General features: G+C 37.9%; 1 protein-coding gene across 1 annotated transcript in view; it reads left to right on the top strand.

The window, feature by feature from the left end:
• ANKRA2 (ankyrin repeat family A member 2) overlaps positions 1-16,002 on the top strand; it is a 23,409-nt gene extending 7,407 nt beyond the window's left edge. The window contains 6 exon segments of the mRNA XM_007943339.2: positions 251-316; positions 13,366-13,463; positions 13,931-14,056; positions 14,335-14,401; positions 15,303-15,383; positions 15,947-16,002. Of these exon segments, the coding sequence (XP_007941530.1) occupies positions 251-316; positions 13,366-13,463; positions 13,931-14,056; positions 14,335-14,401; positions 15,303-15,383; positions 15,947-16,002 (494 nt within the window).
• The last annotated feature ends 619 nt before the right edge of the window (positions 16,003-16,621 follow it).

Genomic DNA, 16,621 nt, shown 5'->3' with positions numbered 1-16,621 from the left:
CAACAACAACAACAAATAATTTCTTTGGAATAAATTGAACACAGCAATTTGCAGATGTCAGAATGATCTTAAATGAACATAAGAGCTAATTCTTAGATATAGAATGTTAACGTGTCCTTTAAGTCGTATTTTAAAACAGTAAAATGATAGTTTTTGTTTTGAAAAATAAAATTGCTCAACAATGTGAACCACAGAATGATGACAGTGTGCCCTCCACATGGACATGAAGCATTTTGTGGTATTGTTTCAGCCTTGTCTGTCCACCAGTTGGCTGCGCAGGGTGAGATGCTCTATCTGGCTACTCGTATTGAACAAGGTTAGTAGTAGTGAGATCGTCTATTTTAAAAATTTATGTAAAACATTTAATAGGAATTATTATGTATTTATTGTTTTATTTTAATTAAAGAAATAAAGACAAAAGGAAGTAGTTGCATAATTCTACCAGGCAGATAACCTAATAGATACCTTGAAAAAGTAATAGGAAGAATAATAGTTAATAGCTTCTGTTACCACCATATCTTTCTCCTCTAAAGCAAAGTGTCTTATCTTTTCAGAGCCTTTTTCTAAAAAGTATTTCTCTATATATTTTGGGTTATTTAAGAGTGTGTATGTGCTTTTTGTTATTTGTACAAGAAGGAAAATATATATGCTGCGGTGTACTTTGCTTTTTTCACTTAATATTTGGGAGATCTTTCTACATAGGCATCTAAAGGCCTACTTCATTCTTTTTAACAGTTCTACAATATTGCATTGTATTGTGTATGCATATATTATGTTGATTCACGTTAGTTGAGTCCTTTAAATAACAGTGATGTTGGCATTCTTTTAAGTATACGTATTGGAAGTAATTCCTACAAGTAGATTTGCTGGGTCAGTTTATGAATTTTAAATTTTATGTATTTATTGTCAGATATTTGTCATCACACCAAAGTAAGATTTCCTGCTTCCCCAAGACACTCACTAACACAACATCAGATCCTAATTTTTGCTAATCTGATACGTGAAAAATGGTATCTCATAGTCATTTCATTTCTATATTTTAAATTACAGTCAATTTGAATTTATTTTTGTGTGAACTGCTTGTTATGTACTGATTTATATAAATTCTTTCTATTCATTTTGTATATATTTTTCTCTCTCAGTTTGTTACTTTTCCTTGAGGACATTTATGATATTTTCAAATAGATGCTTAAAATTGTTTAAGTGGCAAATTTATTTTATAACTTTGTATTGTGATTTGGGTGAAAGTTTTTAGAGCACATAGTTTTCTATTCAACAGTTCACATACGTTTTGTGATATTGATTACAATCCCCACACTGTAACAGTATTCTTCCTTCCCACTTCCTCCCTGTGGGTACTGTTTCCATTCATCTTTCTTTCCTGCCCCTTCCTGCCTTCTAAGCTTTAGGTCTCTGCAGATGCTGTCCTTTTGATCTCATACAGTTGATTGTTCTCAGAAGTGTTATTGTTCACTTGATATGCCTGTCTGTGTTTTGGCTGAAAGTTGAACCATGGGGGTGAGTTCAGTTCCAGATTTGAAGAGTGTCTGAGGGCCATAGTCTCATGGGTTCCACCAGTCTCTGTCAGAAAAGTAAGCCTGGTCTTTTTTATGCTTTTGAATTTTGTTCCAAATTTTTCTCTCACTCTATCCACAATTTGCTATTGTGATTTCTTTCAGAGCATCAGTAATGGTAGTTGGTCTCTGCTTGAACGGTTTCTCTCAGAAAGATCAGCACAAGGCCAGTCCCCGTAAGGTGGAGGTTAAAGATGTCCCAAATGTCCAAACTACCGTACCACTCCATCATTTCAGACATTAACTCCTCCTCCTCCTCCCAGTAATTTCCCTCATCTTAGGGCTCTGTATCTCGCTGTAACGCCTCACAGAACTCACAGACACCCAAGGGTTCGTCTCACGTAGTAGTGGTGGAGGCTGGCAGGCTGGCGAGTCCCGGGTCCGTGAGTAGGTCTGGAGGATCCTCCCAACTCTCGGGGTTTGATGAACCTCGATCAGCAGATCAGATGACGGCTGCTGTCCCAAATCTAGGGGTGAGATGAGGATGATCCAAGACACAAAGCCCGATCAAGAGGAGGGTGAATCTTCCCAGGAGATTCGTAGGTATACCCTCAAAGAATCTAAGGGTGGTGTTTTGAATTATACCTTCCAGCAAGGCAGGATTCAAGATACATTCCACCTGTGTTGCCCCAACAGAATTAACCTAAATCCCATCACAGAGCCGACTGCCAGTCATTATAGGGAACGATTACTACCAGCTGCCCAGCCAAGTTGATACCTCACCTTAACTACCACACAACCCCAAACAGGCATAGATAATGGGATTTACAAAACATCACAGAATGGAGGACAATGGCTAGAAGGGCCACAGCAAGCAATTCACGGCAGTCTCCATCCAGCTCTTCTGGTCTCAGGGTCATGGAGGCTGGGGTTCATGTGGTTCATTAGTCCTTTGAACTAATTGTTTCCTGGCATCTTTGATTTTCTTAACTCTGCTTTGCTTTGTATGGGGAAAGACCAAGAATTGTACCTTAGAGGGCTGCTTACAAGCTTTTAAGACCCCATTTTCTACTCACCAAAATAGGATGTAGAACATTGTCTTGATGTCCCCTGAGCCCCCAGGCCCAGTGACTCGTTCCCTCAAGGTGTTTGGTTATGGCTAAGAAGTTTTCATAACTTTGCCCCATGTATGCTCTGCTGTATTCATGGATATATTTGTAGCACATACAAATACATATGTAGAAATATCCTCTGTCGAACCTATATATATATATTTGTGGGCATAATCCCGTTTGCTTTTCCACACCTTTTCAGATTGGGTAGTTTATCTATGTATCCATTTGTGGTTTATTGTTATTGCAGGATTAGGCGTAAAATAGTATTTACCTTTTTTGCCTTTAACTCTTGTGTTGCTCCTAGTGTCTTCCTTTGCCTCAATAATTTTGTACTAATCTCTCCTTACTTTATTTTGCCTTTCCCTTCACCCAAGTTACTCTCTAATTAGTGATTTACCTTCCTTTCCTTCCCAGCCCTGTTAATCTTGAGAGAATGTTTCTCTCAAACATGTGTATAAACGTGTATAAACCTTTTCTTCATTTTCTACAATAGTGGTGTCATACTATATTTGTCCTTTTTTGATTAACTGATTTCAGCATAATGTGCTCCAGGTTCATCTGTGCTATGAGTTGTTTCACAGATTGATTATTCTTTCATGTTGTGTGGTATTCCATTGTGTACCATAGTTTATTCATGCACTTTCTGTTGATGGACACTTAGATTGTTTCCTTTTTTTTTTGCTATTGTGAATAATGCTGCAATGAACATGGGTGTGTATATATCTGTTCTTGTCACAGCTTTTATTTCTCCAAGATATATACCTTGTAGTGAGATTGCTGGATCTAGTACTATATCTGCTGGATATATTTTTATTTCCAGTTTTTTAAGGAAGCGCCATCCTATTTTCTACAGTGGTTGCCCCATTTTACAATCATACCAGCAGTGTATGAGAGTTCCAGTCTATCCATACGCTTGCCAGCATTTATTTTCTGGTGTTTTGAACTTTGCTATTAATGCTAGATGAGATGGCATCTCGTTGTTTTGATTTGCATCTCTCTAATGGCTAATGAGGAGCTCTGGTAGCATAGTGGCTAAAGCACTTGACTGCTAACCAGAAGGCTGGCGGTTCAAACCCACCAGCCACTCCTCGGAAGGAAGGTTGGGCAATCCTACTTCTGTAGTGATACTGCCTCGGAAACCCAAGGAGGGGTCGCTATGAGTCGGGGTCGACTCGATGGCACATAACAACAACAACAACAATGGCTAATGATTGCAAATGTTCCTTCATATGTTTATTAGCTACCTGAATACCTTCTTTGGTGACTTAAGTGTCTGTTCATGTCCTCTGCCCATTTTATAATTGGATTGTTTGCCTTTTTGTTGTTGAGATGTTGAAGTTTTTCATACATTTTAGAGCTTAGCCCCTTGTCAGATATCTTATTGCCAAAAATTTTTTTCCCAGTCCGTAGGTTCTCCTTTTACTCTTTCAATGAAGTGTTTTGATGTGCGTAAATGTTTACTTTTTGGGTATCCTAATCATCTAGTTTGTTTTCTGCTGTTTGTATGTTTGTAGTTATATTTAATAGTATATGCCATGTATTAGGGTCTCTAAGTTTGTCTCTCTTTTCCCTCTGATGACCTATATAGTTTTACATTTTACTTTTAGGTATTTAATCCATCTTGAGTTAGTTATTGTGTATATTGAGAGATATGTTGTTGTTGTTATGTGCTGTGGAGTCGGGCCCGACTCATAGCGACCCCTCCTTGGGTTTCCAAGCGATATCACTACAGAAATAGATTGCCCAGCCTTCCTTCTGAAGTGAGAGATATAGATCCTGTTTGATTTTTCTGCAAGAGGATGCCCAGTTTTACCAGCACCATTTGTTAGAGAGACTATCTCTTACCCATTTGATGAGTTTCAGCCCTTTGTCAAAGATCAGCTGTCATAGTGGATGGATTTACTTCTGGGTTCTCAATTCTGTACCTTTAGGTTTTGTGTCTGTCATTGTACCAACGTCAGGCTGTTTTGACTACTGTGGCTATATGGAAGGTTTTGAGATTGGAAAGTGTGAGGCCTCCTACTTTGTTCTTCTTTAGTTGTTGTTGTTGTTATTGTTAGGTGCTTTGAGTCAGTTCTCTTCGACTCATAGCGACCCTATGCACAGCAAAACGAAACACTGCCCAGTCCTGCGCCAGCTCCGTGATCCCTGCTGTACTTGAGCCCATCACCACAGCCACTGTGTCAATCCATCTCGTTGAGAGCCTTGCCCTCTTTCGTCGACCCTCCACCTTACCAGGTATGACATCCTTCTCCAGGGAATGGTACCTTCTGATAACATGACTGAAGTAGGTGGGATGAGGTCTGGCCATTCTCACTTTCAAGGAGCATTCCAGCTGCCCTTCCTCCAGGACAGATTAATTAGTTCTTTTAGCAGTCCATAGTACTTTCAGCCTTCTTTGCCAGCACCACAACTCAAAAGCATCAATTCTTCTTTAAGTAGTGCTTTGCTTATCTGGGGTCTCTTTCCTTTCCATGTAAAGTTGGTGATCAGTCTTCCATCTCTTTAAAGAAAGATGATAGACTTAGGATTGGGATTGCATTATATCTGTAGATTCCTTTGGTTGAAATTGACATTTTCACAATGATAAATCTTCCTAGCCATGAGCATGGTATATTCTCCCATTTATGTAGGTGTCTTTTGGGTTCTTGTAGTAGTGTTCTGTAGTTTTCTTTGTATAGATCTTTTGTATCTCTGGTTAGATTTATTCCTAAGTATACCATCTTTTGGGTGGCTATTGTAAATGGTATTGTTTTCCTGATTTCCTTTTTAGAGTTCTCTTTGTTAGTTCAAAGCAGTTCTGGTGGTATACTGGTTAAGGCATATGGCTGCTAACCAGAAGGTCGGTGGTTCAAACACACCAGCCACTCCACAGAAGAAAGGTGAGACAGTCTGCTTCCATAAAGATTTACAGCCTTGGAAACCCTATGGGGGTCACTATGAGTTGAAATTGACTCAATGGCAGTGAGTTTTTTGTTGTTGTTGTTGTTAGTGTAAAGGAATCCTACTGATTTTTGTATGTTGATCTTGTGCTCTGCTACTTTGCTGAATTTTTTATTAATTTCAGTAGCTCTCTTGTTAAGTCTTTGGGTTTTCAACATATAGGATCATGTCATCTGCAAATACTCACTGCTGTTGAGTTGACTCAACTCGCAGTGACCCCTCTTTATGTTTCCGAGGTGGTATCTCCACAGAAGTAGTTTGCCCAGTCTTCCTTCTGAGGAGTGGCTGGTGGGTTTGAACTGCCAGCCTTCTGGTTAGCAGTCACATGCCTTAGGCACTACGCCACTTCTTCTTTGCCAATTTGGATACCTTTTATTTCCCTATCCTGCCTTATTTCTCTGGCGAGGACTTCCAATACAGTTTTAAATAGAAGTGGTCATAAAGGCATCCTTGTCTGGCTCTTGTTCACAAGGGGAATGTTTTCTGTTTCTTTCCATTGAAAATAATATTGGCCACTGCTTTTGCGTATATGCCATTGGTTATGTTGAAGATTTTCCCTTTTCTCCTATTTTGCTGAGCATTTTTATTAAGAATCGATGTTAGATTTTATCAGATGCCTTTTCTGTATCTATTGATATACTCATGTGGTTCTTTTTCCTTTGTTTTATTTATATGGTGGATTGTGCTGATTGTTTTTCTAATGTTGAACCATCCTTGCGTACCTAGTATGCATCCCACTTGGTCGTGATGTATTATTATTTTTTGATAAGTAGTTGGATTCTATTGGCTAGGATTTTGTTGAGAACTTTTGTGTCTATGTTCATGAGGGACATTAGTCCATAATTTTCTGTTTTAGTGGTGTCTTTGCCTGGCTTTGGTGTCAGGGTTATGCTTACTTCATAGACTAAGTTCAGGAGTATTTCATCTTTTTTCTATATTCTGGATTAGTTTGAGTAGAAATGGTATCATCTTTTCTCTGAATGTTTGGTAGAATTTGCCAGTGAAGCCGTCTGGGCCAGAATTTTTTTTTTTTGTTGAGAGCTTTTTTTTATGACCTGTTTGATTTCTTTTGCAATGGATCTGTTCAAATTTTCTACCTCAGAATATGTTAGTTTTGGTAGATACTGTGTTTCTAGAAATGTGTCCATTTCTCAGTTTTCAAATTTGTTGAGTACAGTTCTTTATAGTATTGTTATTATCCTTTTAATTTCGTTTGGTTTGTGTTATTTGCGTCTTCTCCTTTTCCTTTTAAATTTGCCAGTGATTTGTCAATTTTAATCTTCTCAAAGAACCAACTTCTTGTCTTGTGGGTTCTTTCTATTTTGTTTTCTGTTTCATTTATTTCAGCTCCAATCTTTATTATTTCCTTTCTACTGGTAATCGTAGGCTTTTTTTGTTGTTGTTGCTCATTTACTAATTGTTGGAGATGTTGGGTTAAGATGTTCATTGTGGTTCTTTCTTCTTTTTTGATGTGTGCGTTTATTACTGTAAATTCTCTGAGCACTGCTTTTTCTGTGTCCTAAAGATTTTGGTATGCTTTGTTTTCATTCTCATTTGATTCAAAGAACATTTTATTTCATTTTTCATATCTTCTATTACCCAGTAGTTTAAAAAAAGAAAAAAAAAATTCAGACTGTTGTCAAGTTGGTTTCAACTCATAGCAACCCCTCCTTGAGTTTCTGAGGTGTTATCTCTATGGAAGTAGTCTTTCTTCCAAGAAGTACCTGGTGGGTTTGAACCACCAGCTTTCTGATTAGCAGTCAAATACCTTAGGCACTACACCAAAAGGTGTTATTCAGTTTCCATGTATTTGATTTTTTTTTCTCTAGCTTCCTGTTGTTAATTTCTAATTTTATAGCATTGTGATCTGAGATCCTTAGTAGTATTTCAGTGTTCTTAAATTTTCTCAGGCTTGCTTAGTGGCCTAACATGTGATCTATTCTGGAGAAAGTTCCACGTGCTCTGGGAAAGAATGTATATGTGCATTTGGATGGGATGTTTTGTATACCAATGAGATGTAGTTAGTTGATTGTGTTATTGAGATCTTCCATATCTTTGTAGAGTTTGTTTCTATTTCCACCCTTCATTGAAAGTGGTATACTAAAGTCTGCAACTGTTATTGTGGAGTTGTCTATTTCTCTTTTCAATTCTGTTAAAGTTTTATTTATGTATTGAGGCTCTTTCGTTGGGTACACAGATATTTATTATGGTTATATTCTCTTGTTGGATTGACCCCTTAATCATTGTATAATGTCCTTTTTTGTCTCTTTTGCTGGTTTTTGCCTTAAAGTCTATTTTATTAGAAGCTAATATTGCCACTTCTGCTCTTTTTTGTCTGCCATTTACTTGATATGTGTTTTTCATGTACAAAAACAGTGAGGAGGTCACATGTTCTGACCTCCTCTAATCCCACAAGAGGAAGGCAGAATCACCATCAATAGCCCAAGGCCTATTACTTCAAGGCCAGACATGCTGCCTTCCTCCAGCCCTTTCACCAACCATTCCTCCCAGAGCACCCACCACCTCTCCTCTGGGTTCGGTAATTCGCTGCAGTGGCCACACAGAACTCACGGATTACGGGGTTTATTAGGGAAGCACCTGGCTACAACTCAAGTTCAGGAAGAACGCTCAGTCTCTCTCCCAGCCCACTATCCCTCAGCCAACAGTCTCTCACAGTCTCTTTCCCAGCAGAGCTGGTCCCTCGGTGTCTCACTCAGCAATGCGTGTCTCTTGAGTCTCTTTCCCAGCAGCACGTGTCTCTTTCGGCAGCACGTCTTCCTCAACCAGCAGTCAGAGAGAGTTCTGCCTCTAGGAGGCCTCCTTTTGAGCCCAGAGGGTGGTCAAACTAGCCAATCTCTAAGCACCTGAGAGAGAGTGGGAACCTCCCAGAACGTTGTATTGTGCCACGCCCAACAGAAATACTCCGTGTGGATAACATTTACAATCAGGAGCTCCTCGATTGCTCATTCCACCACTGAGTTTACAAGGACTTATGGGTAGAAAAGCCATACAAAGTAATTTACTACACTGCATCATCCTTTGATTTTTAGCTTATTTTTATGTTTGTGTTTTCTAATTTTCCATTTATTTTGTCAATTTGTTCTTGTTTTTTTGAATTCTCTGGAATTTTGTCTGTGTTTTCTTTGATTTTATCTGGTTTCCTTGATCTTTCTCAATCCATTGAAAGGAGCTAAATATAATTTTTAAAAATTTCTTCTCAGGTAGTTCCAATAGCATTTCTTCCTCCAGAAGATTTTCTGTTCCTGTATTTTAGGCTTGCTTATGCTATCTTACTCTTTTTTTTTTTTTTTTCCTGTGGTTTGAAGTTGTCTGTAGTCTCTAAGACATTGTGGTGTTATTGTTTTTATTTATTTATTGTATATTGGTTTGCTTCACCCTATTTTTTGGTACTATTTTGTTTTAATATATCTGGGAAGCAGTCCAGGCATGCTGCTCTGCTCACTAGTTTGGCCACGCTGGGATGCTCACCACCTGTCTTCAGGTGGATTTGGTGACAGGTAGGAATATGGGCATCAGTCTCTGATTGCTGGTTGTGTAAAACAGCTGAGGGCAGGCTGAGTAAATGTTGGCTGCCATACTTTGTCAGTCTAGTGGTGGTAGAGCAGGTGTGGCATTAGCTCAGTGGGCAGTGTGGTGGGTAAGGCTGGGTAGGGTTGCTGGCTCCCAACTGCTAGGGGAAAAAAAGGTATAGGAAGAAGAAGAGAAAATAAATAAATAAATAACAAAAAAATGAAGGTGAAGAGGGAAGACCTAAGAAGAGAAAAAAAAAAAAAAAGGCACAATATTGACTCTAGTGCTGGTCTTCAACTTGCACTGCGTTAGTGTGCACCACTGCATATGGAAGGCAGGGACAAGCACTATTGAAGCTTAAGTGGTGAGGTGGGGCATCCACTCCATGGGATCAAAAAGGGGTAGGGGGATAATATAAATAAAAGAAGAAAACATGAGAGAAAGAAAATAAGAAAGAGAATACAAAAAAGAAAAGTAGCACAGAATAGGCACAAATGTTACATGCCAAAAACAGCTGCAGTGGGAACGTGGAGCTCACTCTGCAGGAGCATATGGCTCTGTTCATGGATGGGCAGTGGCCTGCACTGCTGACCATACGTGGGAGATGGACACCTGCTTCACGGGATCTAAAAAAATGGGGGGGGGGGTAGGGGATAGGTGAAGGAAAAAAAGAAAAAGAAAAAAAGCAAGAGGAGAAGAGGGAAGAAGAAGAAAGAAAAAAGAGGGGGAAAAACACAGTATTGGAAAAAGCATTCAGTGCCAAACAATCTGCAGTGGGAACATAGCGCTTGCTCCATGGGATCAAATGATTAAAAAGGTAGGGGAGGGAACAGAAAGAATAAGAAGAAAAGGTAAAAGGAAAAACTGTGTGGGGGCATAGAGGGAAGACCTAAGCTGAAAGATAAAGAAAATGGGGGGGGGGGGAAACACAGTACTGGTAGTTGGGGAACAGGTTTTTGACCGGGCATCGGATGAGTAGGGGATGCAGGGGGCATACTTCTGGTCACTTGGAGGTTGTGCAGTATAACAGGGAAGATCACACCACTTTGGTTGTTGATCACTGATGTGGGTGCTTGTATAGGCCTGGGCCAGCAGAGCCAGTTACCTGGGTCTTACCCTGATCAGACTGCTGCTTGCAATGATTCAGAATAGCTACGTGTGTCAGTTGGTGGTTCACTGTTCTGTATGCTTTCTTGTTCACTGTTTTTGTTCAGTCTCTTCCTATTATTGCTACTGGATCTTCTTTTCCCTTTCATTTGTGTTCCAGGATTGTCATCTGGATCAGTTTCACTTGGTTTCTCGAGTCTTTGTTGTAGAGAGTCTGGATTGTATATCTACCTAGTCTCCCATCTTAAATTTATTTTTTGTGTGTGTGTCTATGTTTTAGACCTTGTTTGGAAAGGATTACCCACTCTTTTATGTTTCAATCTTTGATCTGTATGGAATTTGTTCTGGTCTAATGGGGAAAAGATTGACCATTATTTTTAGCTTTCAAAAAATTTTCCAGTTGTCTCAACATTGTGTATTGAATATAGAGTATCATATTAAAAGAGTATTGTTTTTTAAAATCATGTAGTTCTTTTATAAGAAAGAGATACATAATCATTGCATTTCTCTTTTATAAATATTTGGAGCTTTTGTTCTCAATCTACTAAATATTTTATGGAAAAACTTTACACCTAAAAGCTAGTAGGCTGAGTCTAAGGAATGAAATGTCACTGCAGAAGTATATTGCCCAACCGAGGAAGGTGGTACTGCCTTGGAAACCCAAGGAGGGGTCGCTATGAGTCAGGGCCGACTTGACAGCAACAACAACAAAGGCTGTTACATTCTTACTTGTATTGTCATCCTCCCAATTACATATTGAGGTTATTGTTGTTAGATGCCATCAAGTCGATTTCAACTCTTAGCGACCATATGTATAACAGAAAGGCCCAAGCCTGCAGCACCATCCTTACAATCCTTTCTATGCTTGTTGTAGCCACTGTGTGAGTCCGTCTTGTTGAGAGTCTTTCATTTTTTCACTGACTCTCTACTTTACCAAGCATGATATCCTTCTCCAGGGAATGGTTCCTTCTGACAACATGACCAAAAATAGTTAAGATGAAGTCTGGCTATTCTTGCTTCTAAGGAGCATTCCCGCTGCACTTCTTCCAGGACTGATTTGTTCATGCCACCAGAGCGCCTATTCTTCTGGCAGTCTGTGGTATTTCCAGTATTCTTTGCCAGCACCACAATTCAAAGACATCGATTCTTCTTTGGTCTTCTTTATTCATTGTCCAGCTTTCACATGCTTATGAGGTGATTGAAAATACAATGGCTTGAGTTAGGCGCACCATAGTCTTCAAAGTGACATCTTTACTCCTTGACATTTTAAAGCAGTCTTTTGCAGCAGATTGGCCCAGTGCAATACAATGTCTGATTTCTTAACTGCTACTTCCATGGATGTTGATTGTGGATCCAAGTTAAATGAAATTTCTGACAAATTTAATCTTTTCTCCTTTTGTCAGTCAACACATTGAGGTAGGTGAATATTCATCTGTTTATTGGAGAAATTAAATGACTCGTCCAGGCTCACACTACAAGAAAGTGACAGCCAGGATTCAAATCTTGGTCTCCTGATCGCGAGTACAGAGTTCTGTTGGCCACCTTCTGTGTAATGTTATATCATGTCTGGTAATTTATGCTTCTAAACAATATGGTACACAGTGTTGTTTTTAGGTGCTGTCGAGTTGGTTCCCACTCATAGCGATCCTGTGCACAAAAGAGCAGGACACTGCCCAGTCTTGCACCATCTTCACAGTCATTGCTGGGTTTGAGCCCATTGTTGAAGCTCCTGTCCGTCCATCTCACTGATGTTCTTCCTCTTTTTAGCATGCTTTACCAAGCATGGGTCCTTCTCCTGGGACTGGTCCTTCCTAATAACATATCCAAAGTATGTGAGAAAAAGTCTCACCATCCTCACTTCTAAGGAACATTCTGGCTGTACTTCTCCCAAGACAGATTTGTTCATTCCTCTGACAGTCCATAGTATATTTAAGGTTCTTCACTAACACCATAATGCAGATGCTTAAGTTCTTCTTCAGTCTTCCTTATTCATTGTCCAGCTTTCGCATGCATATGAGACATTTGAAAATACCATGGTTTGAGTCAGGTACACTTTACTCCTCAAAGTGACGTCTTTGTTTTTTAACACTTTAAAGAAGTCTTTGACAACAGATTTGTACAGTGCACTGTGCCGTTTTATTTTTTGACTGCTACTTCCATGAGCATCGATTATGGATGCAGGTGAAATGAAATCATTGATAATTTCAATCTTTTCTCCATTTATCAAGATGTTGTTTATTGGTTCAGCTGTGAGGATTTTTTTTTTTCTTTTTGTTGAAGTGAAGGTGCTTTGATAGTGCTGTGGTTAAAGCATTGGACTGCTAACCAAAAGGTTAGCTGCTCTGTGGGAAAAAGATGAGATAGTCTGCTTCCATAAAGATTTTCACCTTGGAAACTTTATGAGGCAGTTCTACTCTGTCCTATAGGGTCTCTGTGAATTGCAATCACTTGAATGGCAGTGGATGTGGTTTAGTTATATTGAAGTATAATCCATACTGAAGGCTGTAGTCTTTGATCTTCATCAGTAAGTGTATCGAGTCATCTTTTGTTTCAGCAAGCAAGGTTATGTTATCTGCATATAGCAAGTTGTCAGTGAACCTTCCTCCAATCCTGATACTGTATTATTCTTCATACAGTCCAGCTTCTCAGATTATTTGCTCAGCATACAGATTGAATCAGTATGATGAAATGATAAAACCCTGATGTATACCTTTTCTGATTTTATCCAGCAGTGAGTTTGGTTTCATTTTTATTTACATTGAAAGGAGTTCTGGTAACACAGTGGTTAAGGCAATCTGAAAGGTTGGTAGTTCAAACCCACCAGCTGCTCTGAAGGAGAAAGATAAGGCAGTCTGCTTCTGTAAAGAATTATAGCCTTGGAAACCCTATGGGGAAGTTCTACTTTGGTCTATAGGGTCTCTATGAGTCGGAATCAACTCGATAACACTGAGTTTTTGGTATTTACATCGAGGCACATTTTAATATATTCAGACTGCAAATTCAAATAACACTTAATAGAACTTCAGTGAACAAAATTCAGCACAAAGTTAATTCATTAAGTGTTAAAATCAACTTTTAGAATGCCAGTATTTTCATAGTGCTATTCGTATGTGGTTTTTAAATTAGATCACAAAAATTGCTTTTCTTTTAAATAGAAAATGTTATCAATCACACGGATGAAGAAGGATTTACTCCTCTGATGTGGGCTGCAGCACACGGGCAAATAGCTGTGGTAGAATTTCTACTTCAGAATGTAAGGAAAATGCCTTAGAAAATGTATATGCATAGTTACTTAAGTTCAGTCAAGTCTTTATTAAACTTTTCATGTCTCCTGCCAGCTAGATACAATGGTATAGAGGATACAAAGAAAATTATAAAATGTTTTTCACGTTCTCATAGTACTTAGATCTAGTTGGGGAAGCAAGACTTGAATGGTGAAAGAGAATGTAATGCCCAGCCCCTCTTAGCGCAGTGGGAACCAAAGTCCTGTCAGCCCTGTAGGAGAAGGCTTCATGGAGGAAGTATAATTTGACTCCAGAGTGAAAGGATATTAAGATTCAGATAGAAGGGAAGAAGGAAGACATCCAGACCATCTTTGTAACAAGGTCATATATGGATAAAAGTTTGCATCACTTTTTTGTTAACCCAGAATATTATCTGACTTAAGTACTCTTGTTTAAATTAATCGATAAGTCTTTTTTCCTCCACTTCTCACCCCAGGGTGCTGATCCCCAACTTTTAGGAAAAGGTCGAGAAAGTGCACTGTCATTGGCCTGTAGTAAAGGCTATACAGATATTGTGAAAATGCTGCTTGACTGTGGAGTTGATGTTAATGAATATGATTGGGTGAGTGTGTATTGAATTTTAAATTTCTATAAAGACACCACTCTAGAATTAATGTGGTATTTGGGGAACATAATTGTTTTAAATACCTAGAAGAGAAATTAAAATTAAATGTCATAACCTCAAGTTTTAATTATAGTTTACATAGTCTTCACGTAGTATTAAAATTATTCTACACTACTTTTAGATGCCTAGTTCTTAGTAAAACTTGTCACAGCAGCATTAATTTTTTTGATTCTCACCCACTCTGAGTAACTCTAAGTTGCCTTTTGTTTTTACAGAATGGAGGGACACCTTTGCTTTATGCTGTGCATGGAAATCATGTGAAATGTGTAAAAATGCTTTTAGGTAAGCATATGAAAGTGACATTTATTTAGAAAATGCCATGTGAGGATATATTTTTTAAAACCTGGCCTCAGCTGGTATTACTCAGGAGAATCGTTGTTGCTGGTTATCATGAAGTTGATCCCAAATCATAGTGACCGCATGTGACAGAGTAGAACTGCCCTAGAGGGTTTTCTTGGTTTTAATCCATAGGGAAGTAGATTGCTAACTCTTTCTTCTACAGAGTTGCTGGGTGAGTTGGAACCACCAACTTTTTAGTTAGCAGCCAAATGCTTAACCATTGTGCATCCAAACACAAAGCTATCAAGTTTATTCCAACAAATTGCAAGCCTGTAAGACAGAAAACTGCCACATATGGTTTCCAGATCTTTTATTGAAGTAAATTGCCATGTCTTTCTCATGCAGAGCAGTTGGTGGGCTTGAACTGCTACCTTTTTGTTAGGAGCCAGGCACTTAACCACTGTGACACTAAGGCTCTGTTGTTAAATAGTTAAATCCCTGCTGCCATTCACCCCTTGAGCGCCTCCTGCCACAGAGTTGCTTTTGTGAGAAGCAGCTTCTTCCTACACCACATCTATAGTTGGAGCACTTGCCCTTGTTGCTTTCATTTGGGAAGTCCTGTTTGAATCCACTGTTTGTTTTTTCTGTCCATAGTGTTTTATGCATAAGTTTTGTCTTTAGTTATTAGTTTCAGCTACTGTAGAGGATGCCTTTTCTATTGATGTGTCTTCCCTCCAACCCACCAAAGTGAATTCTGTGCACCCCATGTACATTGTACTTTGTTAGACTATCCTGAACATAGCAGATTTACTAAAAAGAATATGTCCTGCTACTTGTATAAGAGCCAGTAATAGACAAACATATCCAAATTTTTATTTATGTAGATTTCTCTATTTTGGTGGAGAAAATGGAGCTGACCAAACAGTTGAAACTGACTCTGGATATAATTCCATGGATTTAGCTGTAGCCCTAGGCTATAGAAGTGGTAAGTATTTTAGAACTCTTAAGATTTTTATCTTAGTAAAGTTCTGTAAATAGTACAGTGGTCCAGTTTTCATAATTTGTAGTCATGAAACATTACTAACCTAACTCCTGACATAGGCATCTAACTATGAGCAAAGTAATCAAATTCCTATAAAATTACTTTTTACCAACCCAAAAAATTAGTCAGTGGAAGATAAATGCATGCTTATTTACAAGATGTGTTTAACATTTCAAGGAAAATATGTATATAAAATTCTTCATAATTACACTTTCTTTGTCCTTCAAACAAACTTGTTCTCTGAACTCTCCTTTAGTTTCACAAATGCAGAAACCAATTCACAGAAAGTCCAGTAATTTGGACAAAGTTGCAGTTGGGAGCAGATAAAATTTTAGCTTGTAGAAATTTATTTCATGATAGCATTGCATTATTGCCCTTAAACTATGAATATATGCTACTTAAAAATAAATTTATTTTAGGGTATAATTAGGGATGTTAAGTTAAACTTAAGGTTTTAAAAAATTTGTTATCAATATACAGTGATCTTGAATACCTTTCTGTTCTAGTTCAACAGGTTATTGAGTCACATTTATTGAAGCTGCTTCAAAATATCAAAGAGTAGACATAATTGTCAGAAAATGTTGTCTGCCCTTTTGTTTACCTTTTGGCCTTGATAAATGATAGTTTTGTTTACTTATAAATTTTTACCTCAGTTGCAATATTTACTGATTTTTAGTACATTTTAATAAATATTCCTCTGAGTAATTCACTGGTTTTTAATAAAATTAATGATGCTCTTTTATAAATATGTTTTACTGCATATTTTAAATTATAAATTAATGTTTGTGGCATGTAAATTTTTATGGTACAGATAGTTATCAGTCTTTGTATCAAGTACTATAATTTGATATTTTCAGAAATTATTCCACCCTATTCATCTTTACTCTTGTATTAAGTCATTGACTTTATATAGAGGTTGCTATAAATCCATAGAAGATAAATTTTGTTATTGTTAAAGTAAAAAATGCACAGTGTGATTGTTTACAAAATGCTGTTATAAATAAAGTACTTTTTCTGTCAGTTTGCATGCTAGTTTTTTAAATTATTTAAGATTATTGGGGATTTCTGTGGGGATTTATTCCAACCATTTTGTCATGCCAGGACACCATTAGACCAAACAGTGTAATTAAAATAAATTAATTGTATTTTAATTTATTAAAAGACTTACTGATTCCCATTTT

The sequence above is a fragment of the Orycteropus afer genome, unplaced genomic scaffold (genome assembly GCF_000298275.1).
Source record: "Orycteropus afer afer isolate SDZICR_OR568_19922 unplaced genomic scaffold, OryAfe1.0 scaffold00104, whole genome shotgun sequence".
In the NCBI taxonomy this organism is placed as follows: domain Eukaryota; kingdom Metazoa; phylum Chordata; class Mammalia; order Tubulidentata; family Orycteropodidae; genus Orycteropus; species Orycteropus afer.
This window is presented reverse-complemented; position numbering and strand designations above follow the sequence as displayed.